Below are 26,760 nucleotides of genomic sequence, written 5' to 3' on the forward strand. Positions count from 1 at the left end.
ACCTCTACTTCAAGGAATTAGTGAGTGTAATATAGGGGGTTTTTGACCAAAAATAAGTATTGAATTCATCCTGAGCATGTATGGTGACTGACTACAAATTGGCCAACTTCTCCAAATTAAAAAATACGTACAATTTTTAGGTGACTAGGATACATTTGAAGAAAATGAAGATGCTGGAGGAAAATATAGAGTTAAAGAACTGAATACAAAATGCTTCTTCCAGTAATGATAACGAAATCATTGTGAAGCGATTATAGTGCAGGCGGACCCATCCTTAAAGGCACTACCACATTCATACTCTACCTACTCCCCAGGTTTTACATTTACCTTTGCTGGGGTTGTTCCTCCTATTAGTAGTTCTGGGTCTCTGGTTCTACCACTGAGTCAGTCTAGGGGGGAAATCCCAGAAGTTCTCTCTCATTTTCTCTCTCTCTCTCATATTCTCCCTCTCATATTCTTCCTCTCTCTCCCTCTCTCCCCCACCTCCCCCCCATTGACCCATGCAAATTTCAGCTATGCACTTAGCTTTCAATAACACCTGAAAACGAGAAAGTCCTTGAAATCAGAGAAGGATGTGCAGCATGTCAAAATGAACTATTCATCCCCTGTGATCATTAGAGAGCGTCACAAGAGAAGAAATGTACCCAAGAGGGTCCTGCAAAATTCCAACTCTGGGAATTGTGCTCTATCTAAAGACTCTCTGTCATTTCAGCAGCCCATTCATTTACTCAAATAATATTTATCAGGTGCTATTATATCCAGCACTGTGTTAACATCAGCAAGGCATTAAATCTTCAAAGTACTTTCTTATTCTACACTTATGTTGACACATTTAGGTGGGGCCTTAAATTCTCTACTCAGCTGAATGCTTTAGTTCCCTTCTAAGTAATTTGTCATTTTCAGGCACATTTAACTGGGTTTTATTTTTCATCAGTGTAACTCTACCGTATATGACGGCATCTACACAAGTGTTCAAATCATGAAGAACAATCGAGATGGCAAATTTCAAGCACTGTAAATTTAAATATCATTCCAGAATTAAATTACTGAAGTTAAACTTCTTGATTCCAGACTCAGAGCTTCAAGAAGTAAGATTCAGCTTTCGCTAGCCCCAAAGGCTAAGCAGACCTTAGGTCTCTTATTAAAATAACGTGTGCTTCTTTCAGTGTTTCAGACAAAAGGAGGAAATGGTTATAATCTGCCCTCACTGGAAACCCTAGCATCATGGGAATTTTCCCAGGCAGCTTTGTAAAAGTCTAAGGACTCTTCAAACATGTTATAATTATAGCTACTTTTCATTGTCTTTTGCGCCAAGCATGTTACACTTAATACTTCAGCTCATATAAGCTTCATGGTACCCCTGCAGTATAAGTATCATGGTTCGTATTTTTCCTGATGAGGCTCAGAGAAGTTAGGTAATTTGCCCACAGTCACACAAGTTGCAAGTGTGTGCAAGTGATGGATCTGTGACAATTATTCTGCTTCCCAGTCAGTGTCTGTAACGTGCTTCTACGTTTAAAAAGAAAAAAAGAAAATCACTTCCCTAGTCCCCATGAAGGTTGGGGAGAGAGATGGGGACTGACAATGCTGTCTGGGAAAGATTTCTGAAATCATGGAGAGAGAAAAAAGGAAATTCTGTTAGAGAACAAAGCAGTCACAGCTGTCAGGGTTAAGGAGAAAAAAACCGCCTTGAGGGGCCTTGGGTTTACTTCCTCCTACCAACCCAGAGCTCCGCGGGCACCGGGCGCGGGGACTGACAGGAGAGTACGGCCCAAGGATTGTCGGTCGCCTGGGGGCCGGAGCGTCAACTTCTCAGCTCCCCTTGCTCCCACCACCCCCACACCCCTCCGCGCCACCTCCGGACGCTGGCGGGGAGCTTCCACTACCAGTGCGGGCGAGGCCGGAGGCGGATGGATGCTGATGACTGATGGGGGAGGGGGGGTGCGGCCGAGCGCGAGGGCGCTGAGTGAGGCCCGCGCGGGGTCTCGCCGGGTCTCAGGCTCCCGGCAGCTCACCCAACGCCCGCCCGGGGCGGGTCGGAAAGTCCACCTCCGCCCAAGAGCTAGCCCGGGGTCCCAGAGCCTCCGCCCAGGCCAGCGTGGGCGCAAAGGTGGCCGGGCCGGCCCTGCGGCCCGCGGGGGCTCTAGGCCCTGGTGCAGAGGCCGCGCCACTCGCCGGGGTCTGCTCAGGGCTTGAGGCCGCAGGTTCTCCTTCTCACTCCGGGTTGACCCTAAAGACAGACGTAACCTTGGGGGAGGCAGCGGCCCACGCGTTCTGGAGGCGCAGGGCGCTTGGGACGCGGCGTGGAAGCCGGCCCCGAGGGGCGCCCGGGCCTCTCGCGCCCAGCTCTCTCCCCGCTCGGCCCTCCTCCTTCCCTGGCTCAGAAAGCCTGCCAGCCGCGGCCTCGACCTGCTCCTTCTTCCCCCCCCCCACTCCCCCCACCCCCGCCCCGCGTCGGGCTCCGCTTTCCCTCCATCAACTCCAGGCCGAATTCAATCCGAGAAGGCTCCTTTGAGCTTTTGTGTTTGCTGGGGGAGATGTGGGCGCAGGAGGGATCGCGTTACAACTTTCATTTCCTGAAATGTTTGAGGGAACATCCAGGGTTTTTATCCCCCCATCAGGCCGGGCGATGGGCTCCGGTTTCAGGCCTTGTCACTCAGCTGTCACCAAACAAACGAAGCTCTCAGAGCTCTGGAGAGGGAGAGCTACCTGCTATTCATGACCCCTGGAGCAGGTGATCGCTCATGGGAAAAACAGGTAGAATTAATCATAGGGCTGTTCTCTGTTTCCTCTCCTTTTTGGCAGACCTGCCCACAGTGTGAAACCTGTCAGAAAACAAATTAACTCTTTCTTGTCCCCCAGGGGAACTAAAAATACATTTTCAGAAAGCCCACCACACACATTCACACCAAATGACCCAAATGACATTTGGAGGAAACATCTTTATATCTGCTCCACTTCTCAGTTTCTTAGTTTGTAGGGTTGCCATCTCAGTAGGACTTGGAACCTAGGGAAGCAGGGAAGAGTGAGCCATCTTCGGGTCACCTGGTTCTGTATACTGAAAGGAGTCCCAAATGTAATCTCCAAACTCAGGTAGATTTGGACATCTCCTTCCTGGTTGGGTGTCAGTGCAGTTGGGCTTGATCCTAATAAAAGGAAAATCTCTACACTAAGGTCAGTTTCTAAGAAATTTCTGCAAATGGGTGTCTCCCCCCCACTCTTCTTTGAGTCAACCTTGTTGAGCATCCATATTGGGCTCTGTATTGGAAAATCTGAATGATTTCAAATTTTCCTTCATTCATTTCCTTAGTTGCTTTAGTTGAACAAAAGCACATAGGATAGCATACTGGTGTTCTTTGTTGCGAGGATACTGTTTACCTGCTACTCATTAAATATAAATGCAAGTTTTAAATTACACATTTTTTTAAATTTTGTCTACTTTTCCCTATATCTCTGTCCTGCCCTAGGGAAAAGAAAATTTTTTTTTAATAGAGGGAAAGAGGAAGTGCATACAGATTTGCTTCTAAGATATATTAATGTTGGAAAATTTAACCAGGACAGCTTGGGAGTCTTAAATCAGAATGATTTTTTAAAACAGAAATATGATAAGGGGCCTGCATTGTCATTCTGCCTTTTAGTTTTTCCATAAAAGGGTTTTTTTTTGGGGGGGGGTGAGAAATCAGGAGATATACTGTGTGTAAAAATAATCCTCCTGGCTTTCTTTATGAAGACTTTGTCTGTTTATTTTGAAAACAGCTATTGCTTCCAGATTCCCAGAAGTGATTTTCTTAGATTAGCTATTTGTACTCAGAGGTAGAGCCCTGAGCAATATTATTCTTCAATTAAAATAAAGAACTTGACTTTAGGAGGAAGCATGTTATGTTTATATAGCATCAGCAATGCATAGAAAATATTCACCACACATATCTGAAGACAGACAAGGCTTCAATTGTTTAAATGTTCTTCCCACTTCATAGATACAAAGGCATGCTGACCTATCTAGCTTAATTTTTTTTAAGCTTGTTACTTACTTTCATATTCATGGCATCCTGGATACAGAGCTAATGCTTCTTCCTTGTAACAACTTCCTCGACTTTGAGGTAAAATTTCCTTTTGCAAGGCATTGCAGACTATGCCACCTCACCCTCAAAATGTGCATTTTCTGTACAAGCTCTGTAAGGTGCCACTCCTCTCCACCAACCACATCAGTCCAGACCACTACTACATACACAAAAAGCTGCAAAAGTTAAGGGGAACATTTCTGCATACTGATGCTTATAGTTTAAATACAATATCTGTTCGAGAGTCAACTAAAGATGTCACAGCTATGTGGGTTTTATTCGGTTTGTTATTTTTTCTCAGTCCCATTGCCTCTCCCTGGTATTTAGATCGTCTGGATAACTGGCAGCTCAATTGAGAACTGAAGTGCTGCAAAGCAGCTGAAGCCATGCCTTAAGGGGGGTGGGGGAGATGTGTAGTTGAGTTTGCAAAAATACTTAATATAAAGTAAAAAACATCTAGAAAGTTGGTTTTACAGGCTTGCTGGTTGTATCAGGGATGCCAACTGACCAGCTCTATGAAATGTTAAAGAACATTTCAAATTTGTTGTTGTTTTTAATAATCTTAGGTCAAAAAGTATGTAGTCTAGGACCATTTTTTCCTTTAAGATGCCACATGCATATCAGTTCAGGTCCTGAACCAACACCCCACCAATGAACTATGTATCTATTATAAATAAGCCGTGGCATTTTAAAAGTTGTAATCAATTTTAAATCATATTCTAAAATAAGTTATATAGCAAATTAAAATAAACTTGCTTTGTGATAATCCATCAATGCTTCTATTTGGATCTGCCTATGTCAGCCCCATAAAACATTTATCTTCTAAGTTAGGGAGGATAGAAAGGACAGGGGGACCAGATGGAGGGAGATGGTATATATTTCCATGCCTCCTTATTATAGTAAGTAAAGGGCCAGAATCTATCTTTCTACTTATGTGTTTTTAATGACAACCACTAATGGCAGTGAAGAAGAGAGAACAGCAAATATCACCTAATAGTATTTTAATTACAATTGGGTAGCCACTTCAGATACACTTAAGTGTGTGTTGTGTGAAGTTAACTCTTTTCTCTTTCAAAGATAAGACTGGGTTGGGTTTTTAGTTTTTGTTAGTTTTTCTTTCTGTGTTTTCCTGCTTAATGGGGTGGGGGGAGAAGAATGTAATTTTAAGAATATTTTCATGTTATGGCAAAGGAAAACAATTAGTGGACACTTTTGCAAAAGTAGGGAGGGCGGAGAGAGTCCCAGGTAGCAAAGCAATATAGGAGAGTGAACCTTAAGGTGTATGTGTTCTGCCTGCTGAGAAGTGGGACCTCAGCTGTCCATTAACAAGTTAAAAGGCAAGAAGCTGAAACTCTGATGGGAAAGAGACAGGCATACGCGCGCCTCAAGCAGTCTCTTTTCTCTTTGTTTTTAAATGCTACTGCAGTGTTGTTCCTCGCTGTCTGAAAGGACCACAGCGCCTAAAACACTGATTGCCATCCTCAGTGGGAGGACAGGTTTCCAATTTCATCAGCTGGAACGAAGTTGTGTGTATATACTCGGTTTAAGACACTAGAGAAAATGCGGCCTTTCCAGGGGTGCACTTTTCCTGGGCAGACGACAAACCAACAATTCGCCCATGATTTTGACGTCTCGGTCCTGGCTGGCTTACCCATGTCTCTAGAGAATATTTCAGGTGGAGCTATTGGATTCAATCAGACTGGGGAGGAAGGGGAGGCAGGGGTCACTTGAGGGGGCTCACAAGTCCCCACCTAAGGTCGCGGAGCATACCTGCGGGCTGAGGGACTGAACCCTCGGGTACCCTTGGTGCAAAGTGCCCCTGAGGGGGAAGTGGGCACAGACACTAGTTCCGCTGGCTTCGGTAGGCTGGAGGAGGTAGTCTGGAAAGGGTTTTAGTCTCCTACGCCTGGGAAAAGCTCCGAAAAAGAAGAAATAACGTGAAGTAGAGAGAGCACGTGGGCCACCAGCCACTCTCCTCACCTTAACCCTGACCCTCCTGTTCCTGTCAACGCCACCTACCCCACCAAAGAAGGGCAGAGTGTGCGCCGCGACAGCCCAGCCCGAAGCGCGCTGCGGGCCTCGGCCGGCGCCTCCCTGCTGGGGCCCCGGGCGGTGCGTAGGGAAGAGGCTGCCTCTTGCCCCAGGGCCACGGGCCAGGAGAGGACCGTCGGACCAGGCCTAGGAAGCCGAACTGCCGTCGGGTCGTGCCCGATGAGACTCTAGAAACCCGGGTCGCTCTCCTCGGCCGCCGCGGAAGTTCTAGCGACAAGCCCGGGAAGGGGCGCCCTCTGTGGCTGGCACCCCTCCGCCGAGCGCGCGCGCGATGAGCCCGGGTCCCAGAGCCAAGAGCAGGCCGCAGGAAGCAAAGGAGACGGGCCATACGTGAAGTAGCAAGGGCGGCGGGGCCTAGGCCGCCTTCCGACCAGGCTCTGGGGCCTGAGCCGGCTGCCCTGGCGTCTGGGTACCAAGGAGCGTTCCCACCTGCCGCCCGGCCCGGGAGCCGCGAGTGGACAAGCCGGCTTCACCCCGCCGCCACGGGGCCTGGTCCAGCCCCGCAGTAGCGCTTCCCGCGTGGCTCACGTGCCTCGCCCGCAACTCAGCTCCTTGACTCAAAGAGCGAGACCCGACTTGGGCCTGGGAGGTGGCTCCTGGGTGTCCAAGGCCTCGGCAGCTGCGCTGTCCCGCGAAGCTCAGGCCGCGGCCTCCTCCGCGGTCTGGACCTTCCAGGCCAGCCTGGGCTCTCAGCGGCTCCGCGAGCCGGGCCACCGAGCCCCGCGCCTGGGGCTGCGCTGTGCTGCGGCTCCCGGGACGCGCACGATTCTCTGTGAAGAGGGGACGCAGGTCCGGGGGCGGAGAGCAGCGGCACCCCGAATCCCCGCGCCTCCGGAGGGCGAGTGGCAGGCGCAGCCTCCCGAGTCTGCGGGTGGCAGGAGAAGCTCCCCCCGTTTTCTGCAGCCGGAGACGCATGGAACGGAAGCCTCTGGCTCCCTAACCTGGAGCTCTGCCTGCAGACTTGACCAAAGACCTCCAGGCGGGGGAGGCGTAGGGGTGAACCCCCCCGGATTCAGCCGCAGCTGCCGCTACCAGCGCGGCGGCGGAGCAGAGGAACGGCCGTTCCGTGCGGGGTCGGGGCCGGGTGCCCGACTGGCCCTCGGGTGCGGGGGAGAGTGGCGTGACAAGGGTCACTGCTCAGCAGACTCAGAGTTCGCCCACTAGCGCCAATGCCACTGCCTCCTCCTGGAAGCTTCCGCTTTATCTCCGGGTCAAGACCAAGCTGTCCTTGCCTGGAGAATAGTTCAAGACCGGCAGTGCCCGGCCTCAGCGGCGTCTTCCTCCCTGCCCACAGCTCGTGGGGCTTTGGGGGCTCTGGAATCCTACCTGCTAAGCCAAATTCAGGAATCGCCGGCCAAGCCCCTCGGCCTCCCAAGTATTTAAGGAAGCTTCACTCTCAGCCAAGAGGTCAAGGCGAGCAGGCAGAGGGGATCCGAACAATCCTGTGTTCAGATTTAAAACGTCCAAAATTTAAACATCGCCCTAGTATATTATTGTTTTCATTTTACTTGGTAAAATTCTGTAAGGGTTCATCCTAAAATCTAATTATAAGCCGTGGTTCATTACTTTGGGCTCCCCTTATGAAATCTGTAAAGGAGAAATCGAAAAGTGGCTTCTGGTTCCGTTAAACTGTGAAGCCGAGAAGGTGAACTGGAGGTCCCTTAACAGCTGGTCCTTGAAGATTTCCTCGAGGAAAAAATAAATATGGTTAGTTCCCGCTAACGATTGCTCTAAAATGATTGCCAAGAAAACTCAAAAGCAATATTCAGCTTTCTCGCCTCCTCCTGCTTGTCCCTGGTTTAGCCAGACTGAGAAGAGGATGGTGACGGAGGCACATTGTGCAATTTCTTATTAAACACATCTGGAATATACGCACTCTGGATCGAATGCCAGGGATTTTACAAAGAGTTTATGACTGTGACAGAAAATTGTCCTTTTAACGAGTTTACAAGCAGTAATCACAGGGGCTTTTACAGGACCAGCCGGCTCTGCTCCTCGCCAGATCTGCAGACATTTCCAAGATTCACCAACCAAGGGAGCAGGAAGTGGGCCGGAGCGCCCAGGGAGACAGAACTTCCACGAGTCTAAAATTATACTAAACAGAGCTGGAAGAGTGGGGGGTAGTCATCCGAGTAGGAAGAGAGGGCATGTAAGAAATTAAAGTAATTGGCCCTTCCTATTTTCCAGGGAGATTTCCGCGGTGTCCTTTGAAGCCTGTCAGGGTCATTGAAAGCTATCTTTGTGCAGGGTGTTTGTTTTGGGGAGTGAATGTGAAGAATGCGAAGAGATCCCCTGTGAGAGCCCCTCCTGCAGAGGGTGGCATTTCTCCGTGGCCCAAGACGTGGAGAATAAACACCCTAGTGACTTAAATAAACAGCAACTTAATGATCCAAAACACTAACAAGGGAGATTGGGACCCTGAGCTCCCAATCCAAAGGATGGTCTCTGATGGCTGTGTGAACACCTGTCCATCACTGAGCAGAAAAATGACTTTATAAGTAAAAGTGACTACAGTTAAGTACAGTGACCCCTTCTCCCTGGAACTCAGTCAAAGCCATTTGGCATTTAAAAAAAAAAAAAAAAAAAACCTCTTAATAAGAAGGCCTTAATCTCCCCACCCCTCACCCCACTTCTAAGTCAGGACAGGAAAGATAGGAAAGAGTAAGAAAGAAATGAATATATTAATGGTGACACAGATGGAGAAAAATCAAAATTATGAAACTGTCATGTCATAAAATAGACTTCCTCTGGGGAGTAATATTTTACAAAGCACAAGCAAGCCAATCCTCTTATCCCGAGTAGAATTTTAATAAATAATGCCATTTGTTTCACTAATTTTAAAAGCTAAATACAAAGATACATCATTTTTGCCCCAGGCAAAAATAATTTGGAGCCTACATGATTCCTGGGATTTTTCTGGACACTATCCCGCAGCATTGCAAAGAACTCCTGTCCTGCTGGTCTGCTTTCTATTTGTACAGATTAATTCACAATGTTGCTATCCTTGTAGGAGTTCCCTTTTTTCCCCCCAAGCAAATAAATTATTTTATTTTCACAGTCTTGTCATAAATTTGTTAATAATACAAAAGAGCTAACATACGGATGATGTGGAGAAGAGCTAGTGGTAAACAAAACTGCATATCTAAGTAATAAAAAATAAATAAATACCCCAAAGCTAAATTTACTCTTTTTCTGTCATATAATTAACTCAGTCACCCCTCCTGGTTCAGGGGATGGCCTTCAAAGTACCCTGCAATTCATAACCACCATTAAGTAAGAAAGCAAGAAAATTATTCACTTAAAAAAAGGGGGGGGCCCAATGACAGCAATACACAACTCACCTTTCAGAAACAGAATCAGTACTCCTGGTGTTCTACTAAGTTTTAATTTAGACTGGTTTAGGTACAATAGAAAAGAAACCTGAAAACACATGCCGTTTTAGTAACAAATACCAGGTTGCCAGATTTGTTGCGTATTTTTGCAAGCTAGAAACTAGGAACAGGAGAAACCCTTAACAGGAGTAAGCTACAGATATGAAAGCTTCAAGGGCATGAGAAGTAATGGCATTCAGGAAAGTGTTTTTTCACACTGGTACATTTTTTAAAGTTTGCCATAAAAAAAAAAACCCAAGAAAACAAACAACAACCAAAAAACCCCACTAAATTTGACAAAAATATTTGTATTACTAATGGTCACTTCTATTTCTAACTGCCTCACATAGACAGCATTAAGACATTTAGGCACTTGTTTTTTCCCCTAATACTGTTCTTTCATTTTAATCTACATAAAATTGTTTAACACTAAATATGAAAAATGTAAACTTAATTTTCCCCATCAAAAAAAGTTATAAGATCATATTTTTCCTATTCACCTTAAGAATGCAACCAGATCCTCCCAGGCTGGAGGATCTTTTCACTATTTTGACTTCTCTCTCTCTCTGTCTCTCTCTCTCGTTTTCATTTCCTTTTCCTCTTCTCAAAACATTTTTCCATAAATAAATTAAAATGAAATAATTAAAATCCAGTTGATTTGTAATTCACATTCATTGAAAAAAGAAAAAAGAAAGACTACTGAAGCAGGAGCACAGGTTGCCCAGAATCAAGACTGGGTGACTGGATGTTTTTGTTTGTTTGGGTTTTTTTCCTTTTCCCTGATCTCCACACTGGGAGGGGAAATGCAAAAGTGGAAAGAGTCGGAGAGAAGAGGGTACAAGCTTGAGATCACTGTTGGTTTTGAGTTTTAAAAAGGTACTTGTGAAAGTTCACCATTCCTTTATGCACAAAGAACCCTAGAAACAAGCTGCAAAAATGTTCCTGATATCTATTTACAAGTGTCCCTAGTCGTTGCTTTGAGGCCCCAATCCCTCCCCTCTTAGGATCCTAAGTCCACCAGACTGGAGGTGAGGGGGCCCAGCAGGGAGTCCTGGAGCTGATGCTGGTGGGCTTGCAGGCCGTGGGTGGGCTGCGAGGCTGTTAAACCTGGGAGAGAATAGTTTGAGCTCCTGGCGTGGCCCATATTGCCCTGCAGCAGAAGGACCGAGTTCTGGTCTGGACTTTGGGGAGGTGAGAATTCTTCTTCTGAGCTGGACATGAGCGGCTTGCCCCCTTCCAGAGGAGAGAGTTGATTCTGCTTGTTGGAGGAGGAGTTATTGTTTTCGGTGTTCTCCCTAAGAAATAGAGGACAACACCATATGGTTAAAAAAAAAAAAAAAGGTACGTTAAAAAAAGTGTGAGATGGAGGAAGGAGAGCTGGAAAGTGGAAAGGGCCATTGTGCAATCAGTCACTGACCCAAATGGAGAAGCTCTGCCCTCTCACCCATCCCCAAGGGTCCTGGGGGAAGTAAGGAGGCAGAAGAGACTTGAGAAATGGGGAGCTGCAGTTAGAGCTCCTGGGGAGCCAGGTTCTTTCCTCTTTCAGATTTTAGAAAGCCAGATCAACAGGGCCTATTTGAAACACACAAAAATTATTTTTAAATTTTTGTTCAAGCAGTTATTTTTAAATACCTATCAACGAGTACCACACTTAGAAGTAACGAAAATTGAAAGTCTTCCAACAAATGGCTGTTGGTGCCGAAGAAAACGATCGGGGGACGAATAGCGCCCAATGCACAGATGTTTGATGGTGAATAAAGTCAATTGTCCTGTTCCCATCTGAGGAAACAATTAACCGTCGAGCTTCCCTGCCCCTGCCCGGAGGTTGTGGTTTCAGAGACACAGGACAGGTCATGGGAAGTGGTGTCCAGAGCGGCCCAGTGACCTGAGTAAACACAGGGAGCGAAGCCAGTCTCTCCGATTTCATCAGGGAGTGGGCCCTCGGGCCTGGCTTAAAGGACGGCCGTTTTGTAACTACCGTCTAACTGGAACTGTACTGCCCCTGTCCCCGTGTTACTCGCTCGGTCCTCAGTCCCTCACGGCCCCCTCTCAAACTCCCTGCGGACATCCACACCAGCGCACCCTTTCCCGGCAAGGGAACTTCGTGACCCCGCACTGCCGGAGCCAGCGCGACCAGCCGGGGCGTCCGTCTGGGCGCTCGGTGCTGGTAAACTGCAGGGTCTCGAAGCCCTCGCCGCTTCTGCCTTCAGAGTGCTCGGCCGTCCTCCCCACCGCCTGTCTCCCCACCGCCTGTCTCCCCAGCTCTCTCCGTCTCTCTCTCCCAGAAAGCCCAATTTATCCAGACTCTGCTTTTCCGCCCAGAGGGGAACAAGGCAGAAACATCCTCGGCCTTCAGGCTTCGAAGCGAACAAAAGCAACTCGGCCGACTCAGGCTCTTAGGTTTCCCCCAAAGGGCCCGGCTCCCCTGCGCGCTCTCCCCATCGCCGCCTCCTCCCCTACGCTCTTCCCAATCTCGGTCGGAAACTCCACAGCAAACGAGTGGAGCCGGGCCAGGTGGCCGGGTGCGTTGGCGCAAGGAGGGCGGAGGCCGAGACAGGTTAAAAAAATGGTGCCTTCTGAGCTCCGGGGCGAGAGAAGTCCGCGACTGGAGACCCCTTCCTCGCCCGGGGTGGGGAGCGGCGCGGACCATGGGACGGACCAGCCGCGGCTCCCCGCCGGGCGCGAGGGAGCCGAAGCGGAGCAATCCTTTCTGGGCTTGCCGCGCCAGGGAGTAAACGCAGCGTCAACCCTCCCAAAGCTCTCTTTTCTGTGGATATCTTTTGAAAGACTCCTCCCTTTGTACAGCCAGTGCGGAATGAAGCGACCTCTCACCCAAACGACTACCAGGGAAGAGCGAGTGAAGGACGGGGCGGGAGTGGAGGCTGGGCAGATGGTCTGGGCCAGCTCCACCCATCCGGGGAGCAAGACGAGAGAGGTTCGAGACCCTCACTCCCCACTGAACCCCTTTCCTCGCGATACCAATCGACACTTCCCTTCTAGTTTTTTTCTAGAGTGATGTAGAAACTCACTCTCCACACCCCCACCCCCCACTCCTAGCCCAAGCCAGCCAAGGAGGCATGAAAAACAAACCTAGCGCCAACATTTCCCGACACTCACATCCCAGGAAACCCACGCGCGGACGCTCAGATCAGATGAGCACCGCCCCGCTGCCCCATCCCTAGCGAGCGATCTCAGAGTTCATGAACTTTCGCCGCAGTGCCGCGGCAGCCTGGGCGCCGCCCCGCGGAGGGGCTCCCGCCGGTGGGTGGACGCGGTGGCTGGTGCCTGCGGGGGCGACAAGGGGCGGAGGGGAAAGGAAGGCTTCCCGGGGTCGCCCGATCAGCGGGAATCACGCCGCGTACCTTTCCTTGGCCTCGGCGGCCCGGTCTCTTTGCCTCCGGTTCTTAAACCAGTTGCTGACCTGGGTGGTGGTGAGGCCGGTGGCCTCGGCCAGCTCCCGCTTCTCGCGCGGCGAGGGGTAGGGGTTATGCGCGTACCACTCCCGCAGCACGCCCCGCGACTTCTCCTTGAAGCAGTAGCTGGTCTCTTCGCCGTCCCAGATAGTGCGCGGCAACGGGAATTTTCGGCGCACCCGATATTTGCCCACCGCGCCCAGGGGCCGGCCGCGCAACTTCTCGGCCTCCACGTAGTGCGCCTTCAGCCACAGCTGTTGCAGCTTGGGGTGGTTGTGAGGCGAGAACTGGTGGCTCTCGAGGATCTTGTAGAGCTCGCGGAAGTTGCCGCGGTGGAAGGCGACCACGGCCTTGGCCTTGAGCACGCTTTCGTTCTTGTGCAGGTGGTCGCAAGCAGGCAACGACCACAGGAACCTGCCCAGGCGCTCCAGGTTCCCTCCTTGCTGCAGGACCTCGCACACGCACGCCACTTGCTCCTGCGTGAAGCCGAACGATGGCAGCATCGACATGGCTGGGGCCTGCCGGGGCGCACTGCCCGGGCGCACGAGGCAGGGAGCAAAGCCGAAAAAGAAGGGAGAGGCAGCCTCCGGGAGGGGGGCGCGGCTGCTCCTAACCCCCTCCCGAGGCTTTGCGTAGGCGAAAAAGCGAGTCGAGACTTGGGGACGGACGGCCGAGTAAGTGGAGGAGCAGTAGGGCGCGCGCTGGACAGGGAGCGGCCGGCTCACTCCGCAGCTTTTCGGGCCTCGCTGGCTCCGGCTTCCCGCCGGGTGGATGCTGCTCGTTGCCGGGGAACTTGGTTTCTGTTCTCCCCGCAGCTGCCTTAAAGCGCGCAGCGTCCCCGGCGCGCTGATTGGCTGCGGGCGGCGCCTATCCGGGGCTGGCCAGCCCGCGCGCCGCCCGGCCGGGCAGCGAGGCCGCGCCGCCCCGCGCGGGGAGGGCGAGGTTGTGCAGCGGGGGATAGGGAGTGGTGGGAAGAAAGGTGGGGCGGGGGGAGGGAGCTGTGCTTTCAGGGGACGAAGGGCGGTGGGAGTGGGCGAGCACGTCAGGACCTTGCAAAGTGAGACCCCTCTGCAGTGTCACCTAAGGGCAGCCGCGCACATCTCTGCACAAATCAACGACTCCAGACCTCCTGATTCCCCTCCTCTCCCTCCGTACCCCTGTCTCTGTCCCTTGCAGACTTGTTCTTTCCCGGTGAGCTCATATTTAATTACCTTAATGTTGGAATGAATAAGTAATGGATTGATGAATAGCTTATGGAACGCGATAAATAATACAAGAGCAGACCAGTACTCAGGGCTGCAACCGCTGGAAGAATGGCTTCTCTCCCGGCTGGCTTCGGCTCCAGGAGCCAAACCTAATTTCCTCCTCTCTTCCCTCCCGCCCCCAGTGCCTTCCAAAAGGCACAAATACTCCCAGCTGTATAGTGCTTCCCTCATTCTCAAAAGGCCGCGACTATTTTGGAACACGCGAAGAGTTGTGTAGAGCATAGTTGCTGAGCAGATAGAGATTCCGAGGGTTCATTTATGATTTGGTATCTTAATGTTCTATGGTTTAAGTCGGCAGGCTTCTGGACTTGGTTTCCCCATCAGCACGGTTGCATTTTCCAAGGCCATCTCTGTTACCGAGGAATGCCGAGAAGATTTACTTGCTATTAGCAAAAATGCTTTGGGAACCTCGGGCGAAAGGCGCTGGATGGGGTGTAAATTAAATAAAACTGTGTCCGGCTCCAATAGCCCTCCGGTTGTAACATAATCCTTGCCCCGTTCTGAGAGGGACACTGGCCTCCAAGCGAGGACGACAGAGGCTCCAAGAAGATTAAATAAAGAGGGGGTGTGTGTGTGTGCGTGTGTGTGTGCGCGTAGATTGCAATGCTGGCCTATTTTACTGCCAGGGAATGAGAGATGTCTTGCAATTTCAGTCCCATCATCTGTTATTTTGTGTATGTGTGGAGAATGCTTAGTAAAACTACGCAAACAAATGAAGCTGTAATTATCTTAAGCCTCATTTGCACACCTTGTTCCAAAGCAATTATTAAAAAGATTTTGAAAACAATTAGCGTCTCTAAACAAAGATAATCTATTGTCGGTAGCTGAGACTGGCAGGAGATAAGAACAATGAGTGGAGATAAGGGGAGCCAAATGGTGGAAGGAGAGTGACTTTATGACTATACTTATCTCTGATTAGATAAGTTCAAAACAGAATTTTAAGTACACTTCAAAAATGCTTTTGATTTAAATGTGTCCTTTTAGTGAAGGTGAGGAACAAACTGTGTTTTTAAACTTGCTTGCCTTCTTTAAATATGTTTTGATTCCATCAGCAAGAGCCCAGCATCACAAAACCATTTACATATTGAGACATAAGTGGGAGTGGGAGAAGGAGAAGCACTGTGCGGGTTTCCTCTTGTATTATTTATATGGTTTTAAAATAATACACCCAGTCCAATGCACCCTGCAATGTACTTTTAAACTCATGAAGGGTTTCCACCCTCTAGATGTCCCTCGGGAGACTACGAGTAGACATGAAGTTGCTTCTCTGCTGAACTCCCAAATAATGCTTTTTGCATCTTTGAAACCCTGCAGTATCCACTGCAATTAGACCTTGGAAACAGATGCTGATATTTCATTATGTTTGGGATTATTTTAAAATGCATTTAATGGGTGCATATTATTTCAAAAGAGCCCCTACCACATGGTGTGCCCAATGACTTACTTTCTAAACTGGAAACCTGGCAAAGCTGAGCCCAAGCCCATGTGTCTGGTAATTTTCCCTCGCGGTCTTATTTTAGTGCTCATGATGTTTCAGATGAAGTCTTGAGGAGCTGCAGTATCCTGCCAGAAGGAATGTCTCTGCTTGGAACAGTCCTTATTGACATGGCAGCTGTGTGAGGACTGGAACGGAGGCTTAAACTCGGCTCTAAAAAATCAGTTAATACCCTAAAGTCTGGAGCAAGTGCGCAGAATTACGTGGGGGGGGGGGGGGCGGGAGGGGAGGAGTCTGTAAGTCCAACCAAGTCTCTTAAAAGACAAACGGTAAGTTGAGTATGGGGTGTACTTTATAATTAACAATTTTGTATAAGGAAATGAGGCACAGCTTAGACAAATAAGAGCACGTATAGATTTACAGGGAGCAGAGAGATGACAATTAGATACCAATATGACCACCTTTTTTTCCGGCTTCCTCCAGACCTCCTTGCCCACTCCTTTTCATCTCTCTTCAAAAGGAATTAAGATGTGCTAGACGTTAGCGGCAACTGGGAAGGTGACCATGTGGATGCCGCAATTGCGGGCACCGGGGCTGATGAGATGTGCTCGTCCTTGGAGGCCGTGCCCGGGCCCGCCAGCCTTTCTCCTAGCGTTCAATCCAGTAGATCGCGTGACTAGAAAGGAAAAGTGCTATTCGCTTTGTACCAACGAACCTACCTGCTATTTCAATCCCTCGGTTAGGGGAACCAATTGTTATAAATGCTAATTATTGGCTCGGATATATAAGGTTTCCCAAAATGGAACCTTTCACTGAAAACCACTAAAAGAGGTAAAATGACATGAATTTACAAACCACATAAACCAAATGATCCATTTTAAATCGCACACAGAAAGGTTTGAGTTGTTCTAGTAACTTAAAACCTTTTGCTGTCAATGCAAATCACAAGAAAACAGAGATGCGGCGGAGATTTAAAGGCAAAGAGCAACTCTAGCTGCTGCCCTCGCCGCTTCGCGGCTCCCGAGGGTAACGCGGCTGGAAAGGGGCTCCCAACGTAGGTTTCTGCTCTTCTGTGCCTCCTCCGTGCAGGTAACGGCCGGGTGCGCACAACCGGTCCATGGAAAGGTCAATGCAGAGGCACCATTTGGTGCTAGGGTTTCTCGGTCGAGTTGACATAAGGCCTTGTTCAAAAACCTCTGGCTGGGACCGACTTGTTTCCCTTCTGGCATGGAGTGAGATGCTTTGAGGCTCCCGGCCGGCTTTCTTGGAATTCCTTTGCCATTAAGAACGACAGCGGGGATTCTACTCTACCTACAGATATTTGGAAGGGAAGGGCTTCGGGAAAGTTTCTTCAATAAATTAGCGTCGTCGCTCTAGGACAGTGAGAAGACTCCCCAAATCCTGGTCGAAGTGACAACGTTCATCTTTTTCCTCTACTTGGTCGGAAACTCCAGGTGCCCTCGACCCTCGGGATCGCAGGCTCAGAAGGCGGCGCGGCACCGGAGCAGCCGCCCACCTGCCTCCTGGGGGACTCTGCTCCCCACGAGCTCTGAATAGGCCGAGGGCTCAGGCAGGGCGATCTGCGGACCCGAAGAAGAGAAACCCAAAACCAGTCCATTAGTAAATGAGTTTTGTGTTGTCAAGGTTCTTTCCCATCCACTTGCTGTTCTGAAAAATAGATCACGTTTCGTTATCTTCAGTGGGAATCAGCAACGTGACACCGGATCCGCGCGGCCCCCGCCTCTCCCTCCCTTCCTTCCAGCCTCGCTCGGCCGGGCCAAGGGGAGCCGGCCGGCCTCCTTGGCTTATTTCTGAACAATGAAGATTTGTCTGTTCCCCTAATATATTTATGTATGGAGGTAGGCAGGGAGTTTTCTCCTGGAAGCGGGAAGCGCGCGAGCAGAGCCTGCCGCTTCCTTGGTGCGAAAACTCAGCGCCAGCCCAAGACGCCGGGAGACTGCCGGCCCCCGCCCACACCTGGACAAACAGAGCCGGCCGCGAACCCGGCTTGCTGCTAAAAACCCGGCCGCCCCGCGTGGCTCCTGAAAATACAGTTTCCACATTGTCCCGGGGTCGGGGAAGAGAGAGAGAGACAGGAGAAAGGCTGAGACACACCGTCGCGAGGAAACTCAGATTGGACGGGGACAGTGCTGGAGTGTGTGTGTTTGGAGAGGTTATCCTCTCCCTCTGTGTGTGTCCCCAGGTCTGGTCTCTCTCTGTGTCTCTCGCTCTGTCTCTTTCTACCTCATCCTCTCTTTTCAATCTGAAAGAGGAAGCTCATTCATTCTGTGTGAACTTTTCATTCCTTCATTTTCTTTTATTCTCTCTTATCTCCATCTCACCCTCAGTCCCTTTCATTCCCTCACTGTCTAATTCTTCTCAGGGTCTCTCTCTCTCTCTCTCACACACACACACACCCTCTCTTCTCTCTCTGGATCCCTCTATTTCTTGTTTTTCTTCTTTCTCTCTCGTTCCTCTCCCTTCCTCAAGGCTCTAGGTGCCTGCCCCTGCTTCCCCAGGACGAGGTGCTGTGAGGTCTCACAGAGAGTCCTGTGCTGATATCCGGCACCCAGGCAGCACAGGGCAAGTAGACTCTGAAGTCCGGGCAGGGGCGACTGGCTCAGTTGATGGAAACCCACCACACTGAGTGGTGGTGTGGTCAAAAGGTGAGGGTGCCCATAGAAGACTAAAACATGTGGGTTGGCCACCTGGGGGGAAGAGGCAGATTTAAGCTGCGTTCTTAGATGGCTCAGGCCCAGAGACTTGCCAACCGCCAGATTTGAGTCAGAGGACACCATTCAACATTAGATGCCAAGCACCTTTCTAGAAAGTGAAGGATAGTGCTGTAAGAATCTGTTCTTAAGAACCTAAGACACTCATGCCCCCTTTGCTTTATTAATATTATCTTAGGGCAAGAGTCCTTATCTTCCATTGAATTTCCAATCAACTTTTTTTTTTGTCAACTAATGTACATCCTGAATACTGCATCTGTCTAAGCTAAGAAGAATTTCCTTTTGGGAGGTGAAAGCCTGCAGCTCCTCCTGTTCAGAGGAAAGTGCTAGTGATGGTAATGCAGGGTGACACTAAATAAACAGTTAGGGTGGACTGGAAAGATGGAGTTAATTATCCAGTGAGCTGCATTTCAGCCCAGACCATCAGGGGCTGATTTGTTTTGGCTCATAGTCCGAGGAAGGAGACAAACCACTCTCATCTCTACATCTCCTAGGGACCCTGATCGTTCCTGTCTCAAACAAAACAAAAAACAAAAATTACTACCCAGGTATCACTGTTTCAATTAAATTTTGGTTTATTACCCCTCTTCAGACTCTCCAAAAATATCCACTCCATTGCTCTATAGCCCTTGAGAGAAGACCAAAAAGGACTCAAAAATGCACTCCCTAAATCTTTTTGTAGAGACCCATTGGTAAGGAAAGTGCACATCCAGCGCTCCTCCCCATCTCTTCATTTAGATTCTTAAAATAAGTTTATAAAACTATGTGTTTATAAAAAGTGAGATGTTGGCCTGATTTTCACAATGGTTCCCCCCCCCCAAAAAAAAAATCAGGCTTCGTGAAATTTTAGATGCAATTAGATTTATTGTTTGCGTGATTCATTGGCTATCCGGTTTCCTCAGGTAAGCCGGCACTTACATATAAATCCTAGTAACTTAAAACTTCTCCCTCCCCACTTTGCTCTTCCCTCCCTCCCTTCACCCACCTCCCCTCCCCGCCACATTCTGATATTAATAATCCCCGGCTGCCCCTCTTTCCGGGTCATTACGGTACTGCTGGTCTCTAATCAATCCTAATGCGATGGCAATTGGAGTCCCTGATGACTGCGGCTCGGGTTTCTTGTAATGGCTCTACCACATTTTCCTGGACCTCCTTCTTTAACCTGAGATGCCAGGGGGACGAGTCCCTTCTCGGCTGCTGATTACTTCAAGATGTGGGGGCTGGTTTGAGCAGAAGGGGGAAGAGACACGCGCACAGCGTGGCTACCAGTGCAGGCTGGGCGGCTGGGGCAAGGCGTCTGCACGCGGGGAGCCGGCACCCGAACGCCTTTCGCTACTCTCTCTTTTCTTTTCTCCCCATTTTCGAGGCCCAAACTCACCCTGGCGGACCGAGGTGAAGATTCTTTGAGGTTTTCTGTGTTTGTGTTTTTGGTTTTGCTTTGTTTTTTGCGGAGACGCCTCGTGGTCTCTGGGCCTCTCTAGTTCTCGAGGGTTCCCACCCTACAGTGTCCGCCCGGGCTCCCGGGCCAGGCCTGCCCCTCATCCAGGAGTGAATGCCTCTCCCGAGTCGAGTCCTCAGAGCCGGCTCCTCTTTGGTCATGGCTGTCCTCTCCCAGTGCCATTCTCCCGCCGCAATTTTAGTGCAGTTATCCCGAAAGCGGATTCGTCCTCATCTCTTCCTCTGACCCTTGACTTCTCTTTCCTTCCTTATCCCAGCAATGCCTGAAGATCCCAAACCTGTTCCTGACCCAAAGATGAGGCCAGAAGCTTGGCCTTGTCTTGTTGGGATATGACCCCTTCTCTCCCAATCCCTGAAGGAGATCATCGCTCCGAATCCTTAATCTCTGGGGATAAAGGCCCACACTTCTTTCTGCTTGGTGCCATTGGGATAGAGAACTAAGAGTGGGCACTTGCGCCGTACCTCCCTCTCCCTGGCCGAAATCTTCTCGCTCGCCTCCCTACCCCTGTCCAGTCCCTGCAGAAAAGCGATCACCACGTTCACGGCATTTGTATTCTTCCATTTCTCAGCCTAAAGCCATTTAGCGTAACCCGAGCCCAGGATAATTGCCACGTTTCTGCCGCGATACTTTTAAAAACAAGATAATGCTTCTGAATTGCGGAAGAAAGTGCTGTGGACAAATTGGGCGCTGAGCTGCCGAGATGGTTCGCTTTGTGAGGGGCGGCCGGTGGTTTGTGACTCAATTAGTGCCTTTCTGGGAGCCGCCTGCGCTCTGCAGCCGGGGGAGCTTAAGGCGAACTCCCGCTGTGGCTCCCGGGCGCCGGGAACGCTTGGGAGGGGACAGGGAGTATTTCAGGCCTCTACCTATGTCGGTACAAACCCACGCCACGGAAAATGCTTCTGCATTCCCATACGAGAACATTGTTTGAGTTTTAAAGGATCCAGATTTTCGCGGCAGAAGCTTGGCTGCCTCTGCTCCCGAATGGGCCGCGCGGCATCTGTCTGAAGCATCAGTCCTCTGGGCCGGGGAGAATGAAATACTGGGTAGAGGGTACCCACTAATGCACATCCCTCCTCGCGTCTCGCCCGCTCTCCTGGGCCTGGATTTTGCAACCCTTTCCAACACCGTTGCTGTACTTGGCCCAGCCCTGCTGGAAGCCGGCAGGATGAGGCTTCCAGGCAGCCGGCGGGGCTCGAGGGGCGCTTTTAGGGCTTGGAACAAGGCTGTAGGAGCTTTCCTTACCTCTGCTCAAGTTCACCCGCCACCCCCACCCATCACCCTGCGTGCAGGCCCGCGTCCACGGTTCGCCAGCCCACTCTGGGGTCGCCGGTAAGCGTCTCTGCCAGGTGTGCGCTGGCGCCTGGGAGAGCTCGCCGCGCCGCGGACTCTCAGCCCCGCCCGCGCGCCCGCGGTGCCCAGCCTGGGGGGAGCCCGGCTCACCCCCGCCCCGCCGCCCGCGCCAGGAACCCCTCCCCCCGGCCGCGCTCGAGCTCTCGGGCGCCGAGTTTGCGCCGGGGACGGCTCCGCCCAGTTCTGCAGCCAGAGGTCGGGCGTTTGGGCCGGGCCGGCCCAGTGGCCCGGACGTGAGAAACTTTCCGACCCCGCGGCTCTCTCGGGTTGTTCCCCGGGATGGTTCTGGGGGCCGAGAGGCGTAGGGGCGTAAGGAAGGAGGGGACAGGGCCGGGAGGGCGGGGGCGAAAAGGAGGCGAGGGGAGGGCAGCGGAGCTGGGAGGGGGCGCAGGCCGGCGGCGGGCGCGGCCGGAGGAGAGAGAGGGCGCTGTCTTACTGGCAAAGGATCCCTGGCCTGGCCGGCAGGAACCGAAACAAAACAAAACAAAACGAAAAGAAAAGAAGAGAAATGGACGGGAAAGGAAATCTGCCCGGCCGAGCCCCGGGGGGTGAGGGACGCGCGGCGGGGAGGGGCAAGGGGGGCAGAGCGATTCTCAGCCCACAGCCTGGCAACCGCTTCTCCCGCCGCGGCCTTGCTAGCGCCGCGTTGCCCCGAGCGGGACTCGCGGGAAGGGAGCCTTCTTTGGCCCTAAAGGGCCCCCACAGTTGCCTTCCTTCAGGGCCATCCCTCCCTCGCTTTCTCCTTTGGAAAAGTGGAGGCGTCTGCCTAAGGTCTGCGACGCTTCACTGGCGGTTGAGGTGCCCCAATGTGCCCAAGGCGAGCAGGGGGTGGGAGAGAATCCGGGTCTCCTTTGCCCGAGCGGACCCCACTTTTCGGTTCCGAGAGTCCTGCGGAAGGAAGCCGCAACGCCAACCAATCCTTCCCATTGAAGCGCCGCAGCAAGTGGCCTCACCTGGTTTGGCTGCGCCTTGCCCCAGGAACAAGGAAGAGGTAGAAGACCCTCTGAGTTACTGTCATCGATTGGCCCGATGCACACTCGGAGGCCAAAGGGTCCCGAGGACAATTACTATCAACCATTCCCCACCCAAACCCACAAATCAAAAAACTGAATTTGCATTAATTGGGAGAAACTCCTCTATCATCGACAAAGGATAATGTGTTCTTGTCTTTCCACGCTCATTATAAACCAGTCAAAGCAAAACAAAGGATCTCAAACTCACTCATCTTCTGTCTTGAAAGGTCCCTCTGTATTGATGGACGTAATTAAAGGCCCTCCAGGTTTGCTCATAGATACTAGAACCGATTATCTCCTTACATGTCCGCCACCGGAGAGTCCCAAGCGCCAGTCCCCATGTGAATTTCCTGGGGAGTCGTGACTCTTCCGTAGCCCTTCCAGTAGAATCCAGGTGGCCTTGTAGTTCTGCCTTAGCAAGAGAGCTGTTTCCTAGGAGTAACTGGGTGGGCTGCAATCCGCCTGCCTCTTCACATTGAGAAACGCTTCTCTTGTGGGAACGTCTGTTTCTATTCATCCGATTTTCTAATTTCTTTGATCAGCCTAAATATTTTCTTGGCAAACGGAAATTGACCCTGCCATGAATATGATAACAACCTGCTTGGAAAGAAGCTATTTTGTTTCGAAGCAGCAAAGGGGAAAGGGGTGGGGGGTGGGGGGCCGGCGGCGGATAGCTGGCTGGTAGGCATGCCTGTAGCAGATTCCTGTACCTACATCTTTTTGCAGTCTCTGAAGCAGCTTTGTGAAAGCTGCTTTTCCCCCCTTATATAGTTTCTTTCTTTTCTCTCCTCCACTCAGATAAACACACACCTGGTCTCCTAAAAGTCTTTGATACTCTTTATTAAAAAAAAAAAAAAACTACAATGGATGCCTCTGGAGAATTTCCCTTTAAAACATAGATGAAAGGCAAGGTTAATACAATGTTCTCTTAATCCCTTTGCCTTGTGAGTCAAAATAAATATTTTCTTCTGCATGTGATTATATATCCTGCCATTTGGCTGTGGCTATAAGCAAATCGACTGGTAATAAAAGTGTTTTGAGGCTGTGTATTAAATGCAGTTCTCTTGAAATCAAGGGGTGGGGGGGAGGGAGAAGCCTTATTTCACAGGCAAGAGTTGGTGGGTTTCTGAAAAAGCTGCAAGAAAAGGACCTTTCACCTCTCATTAGTGATGCCATCAGTGCTCGGGCAGAGTGGAGCTGAGGTCATGTTACATATGGCACACAGTCTGCTCAGCACTTGAAACGTCAGCTTTGAAATTTTAGAGAGGGGAAAGGTCATCTTTAATAAGCTAAAGTCTGGGGCTGCCATTGCCCTCTTTGCAAACTGGGTGGGTGTCCATATGCTTCAAACCTCCTGCACAAGTTTGTGTTTTGTTTCGTTTTTTAAATTTGCAGTTTTAAGCTGATTTTTGTTTCACATCTTCATTTAAGACGTAATGTTTTCAGCTGTTAATACACCAAAAGGCCTTTAATTTTTATAGCAACTCTGTCATCTTTCCTTTTCTTTTCATGCAATCATAAAACCGTCTGTTCTGAGTGATAGCTTTTTAGAACTCAGCTTCCCAGGAGAAATGAAGTGTATCTGTCCATCTGCATACATGGATCCAGACATGTGGGCTATAGGGTTACCCTTCTAAGTGGGTAATTTAGACTTCACTTTTGTACACTACATAATTTACCGAACCTTCAAAACATTAGAACTTCCATATTATGTAAAAGCTCTAGTTTCTGAAAACTTCCTTGTACTACTAAAATTCTTCATGCCATTTACTGAAATTTCACATTGTATTTTTACTATGTGGGGGAAACTCTCAGATCAGAATATATTGATTCTTCTATAAGGTTTAAAGTTAAGACTAACTGACAGATGCTATAATGGTAGATACCGCACTGAAAAAAAAAGTGCTAATATCTCACTTCCTTGTTCAAAAAATATTAGAAACATTTGTGAATGTTTAATCCTCAAATTTGTTCAAGAAGTGAAGTCAACCAAACTCAAGCCACTGAAATATCCACAGATCTCTTTGTAGCCACTGTCAGTATGGATATAAATATTTTCCTTTCATGTCACTCTGCAAGGAACTCAGTAGTGATTTGTCATGTATTCAGTTCCAGAAATTTGTATTCCTTATGGAACTACTATCCAAGAAGAGCAGCCTCGGTGTACCATTTCATGTATTCCTCACTTGTCTTTATGTCTGTGAACCCATTTTATCTATTTGTATATCCCAGATTTTGGTTGTTTTTTTTTTTTTCCCAGCTTTTTTTCTTCTACATAAAATTTACATATTTTGTCCTTATAAGATAAACTTTACTAAATAAGACAACTATGTGTGATCAGCTTCAACCAGTAGACTCAATGATCTTTTAAAATTCCTTCTCCTACTTTGCAAATTGAAAACATTGAAACAATCTTCAAACATCCTCTTGAGCCAACTAGGGGTTCCTCATTACTAAAGAACTTAATGATTATAATACGCAGATAGGTGTTGCTTTTGCTTTGGTCTCCAGTTAGATTTTCAAAAATCCTTAATTTTGGATGACCAAAAATTTAAAAGAGCAGTCTGCATGATACAACAGAAACTATTGGTGGGTAGAAAAATTTCACAACCAAGAGTGACATCAAGTAAGTAATTTACTTCTAATCACTCTTCTACATTAGGATTTACTGCTAATTAGCTAGTAGACTTTGTGATACTGAGCTAACCCAAAGCATTTGAGGCTTTGAGGACCCAAATGGTTTAGTTAAGTTCAATCAATCTAGTCAATAGAAAGTTAAGATAAAGATGTACACTGTAGTCTCAGAGAGTGCATATGTGTTTGGGAGAGAGGTATTGTTGCTTTTTTTTTGTTTTTGACTAAATTTTAAAGCTCTCAGAAATACTTAAATGAAAATTTAAGAGCAGATTGTGTTATTCCAGTAAGGCTGAAAAACAAGAAGTGAAATATTTCAAGAGGCAGATTCATCATTGACAGGTCAATAATTCATTAAAGGCCCATAAAAGGAATACTAATAATTTACACTTTTTATAGGATCCTTCACTCAGGAACCTTTAACATTTTCCAAAGCTGATCTCATTCATCTTCTCAGAGCTTTCTCAACTTCTCAGTATTATTCTAATTGCAAAGAGTGATTATTCCTATTACAAAAACATGACAGAGAGATTGTATAATTTGCCCATGGAATTATAATTCAGAGGCAGTTTGGGGATAAGAGCTATGAATCCCAATAAAATAAATAAGCAATAAGGATATATTATACAGCACAGAGAAATATAGCCATTATTTTGTAATAAGTTTAAATGCAGTATAATCTATAAAAACATTGAATCACTATGTTTTACACCTGAAACTAATATAATATTGTAAATCAACTATACTTCAATTTAAACCAGAGCTTTGAATCCCAGATCCTTTTCAATTTATCTGAAAAGCAACTTTCCATAAAGAGATCAGATTCAAATGATTTTGATTTAGTGAGTCCTTATAAAATTTTATCCTCCAAGTTAGACTCTATAATTCATGTTCAAGATTTGTGAGAAATTTCATAAATGTCTTTAAATCACTAAGAAAAAGAAAATGTAACATGAAGTGGCATCAGTCCACACAGGTCTGGTAGTTCTTTCATCCTGTCTAGAAATAAGCCATAGTCTTAGTTGGTGCAAATGTCATGTGGGAGGAGATATACAGATTACAGAACCATGAGGTAATTACTACAGCTTAACTGTCCCAAAGAGAAGCTATTAAGTGTTCATAAACAGGTTTACAATAGAATACATATTCTATGACAAGATATGACCTGTATTTTCAATGCTTACAATTTTTTCTTTGGCTTATTCAGGAGAAGAAATAGTAGAAGCTCCAGAAAATTAAGGATTTGGCTCATCTTAAGGTCAGTGTTTCACAAACTTTAGTGGGCACACAGATAACCTGAGGCACTTGTAAAAACATGGTGGCCCCAACCCCCAGAATTTTTGATACCCTAGGTTTAAAAAGGGATCCTGGATTCTGCATTTTAACAAGCACCCCAAGTAATTTTAATGCAACTGGTTAGCAGGCTATTCTTTGAGAATAAACAATCACTCTGCCTGATGTAGGAACATAAAAAAGGAATGTCCTATCAACAGGAATAAAATTTAAACTCCAGGTTTTGACCTAACCAGAATTTACTTTGTATGCTTTTGTTTTTGTTTTTAAATATTTACTTACTTATTTGGCTGCCCGGGGTCTTAGTTGTGGCATGTGGGATCTTTGGTTGCAGCATGCGGGATCTAGTTCCCTGACCAGGGATCAAACCCAGGCCCCCTGCACTGGAAGTGTGGAGTCTTAACCACTGGACCACCAGGGAAGTCCTTTCTCTGCATGATTTTGAAAGAAAATTTTTAGATTAGGTTTTTTTACTGGTGTGGGGGGGAATCTTTGGGTTTCTGAAGGATCTTGTAGGAATTAAAATGTTTCTAACTAATAACTAGATAGGAAATAGGAAATAATTTGTCCTCTTCAAGTGATTGCTTCTGCTAAATGAGTTAGCAGGGAAGTCACATCAGACCAGGAGAATGAGACGAGAAAGAAAAACCTCTGAAGAAAATCCAAGCACCAGCCACAAAAA

General features: G+C 48.6%; 1 protein-coding gene across 1 annotated transcript; it reads right to left on the reverse strand.

Annotated features, from left to right (window-relative positions):
• Positions 1 to 9,479: 9,479 nt before the first annotated feature.
• Positions 9,480 to 13,697, reverse strand: SIX1 (SIX homeobox 1). Its single transcript, XM_057732043.1, has 2 exons — positions 12,847 to 13,697; positions 9,480 to 10,779 (listed from the first exon to the last, which is right to left on the reverse strand). The coding sequence occupies exons 1-2, from the start codon at positions 13,404 to 13,406 to the stop codon at positions 10,485 to 10,487; spliced, it is 855 nt and encodes a 284-aa protein (XP_057588026.1). The 5' UTR covers positions 13,407 to 13,697; the 3' UTR covers positions 9,480 to 10,484.
• Between the last annotated feature and the right edge of the window lie 13,063 nt (positions 13,698 to 26,760).

This window comes from Hippopotamus amphibius, chromosome 4 (genome assembly GCF_030028045.1).
Source record: "Hippopotamus amphibius kiboko isolate mHipAmp2 chromosome 4, mHipAmp2.hap2, whole genome shotgun sequence".
Lineage (NCBI taxonomy): Eukaryota > Metazoa > Chordata > Mammalia > Artiodactyla > Hippopotamidae > Hippopotamus > Hippopotamus amphibius.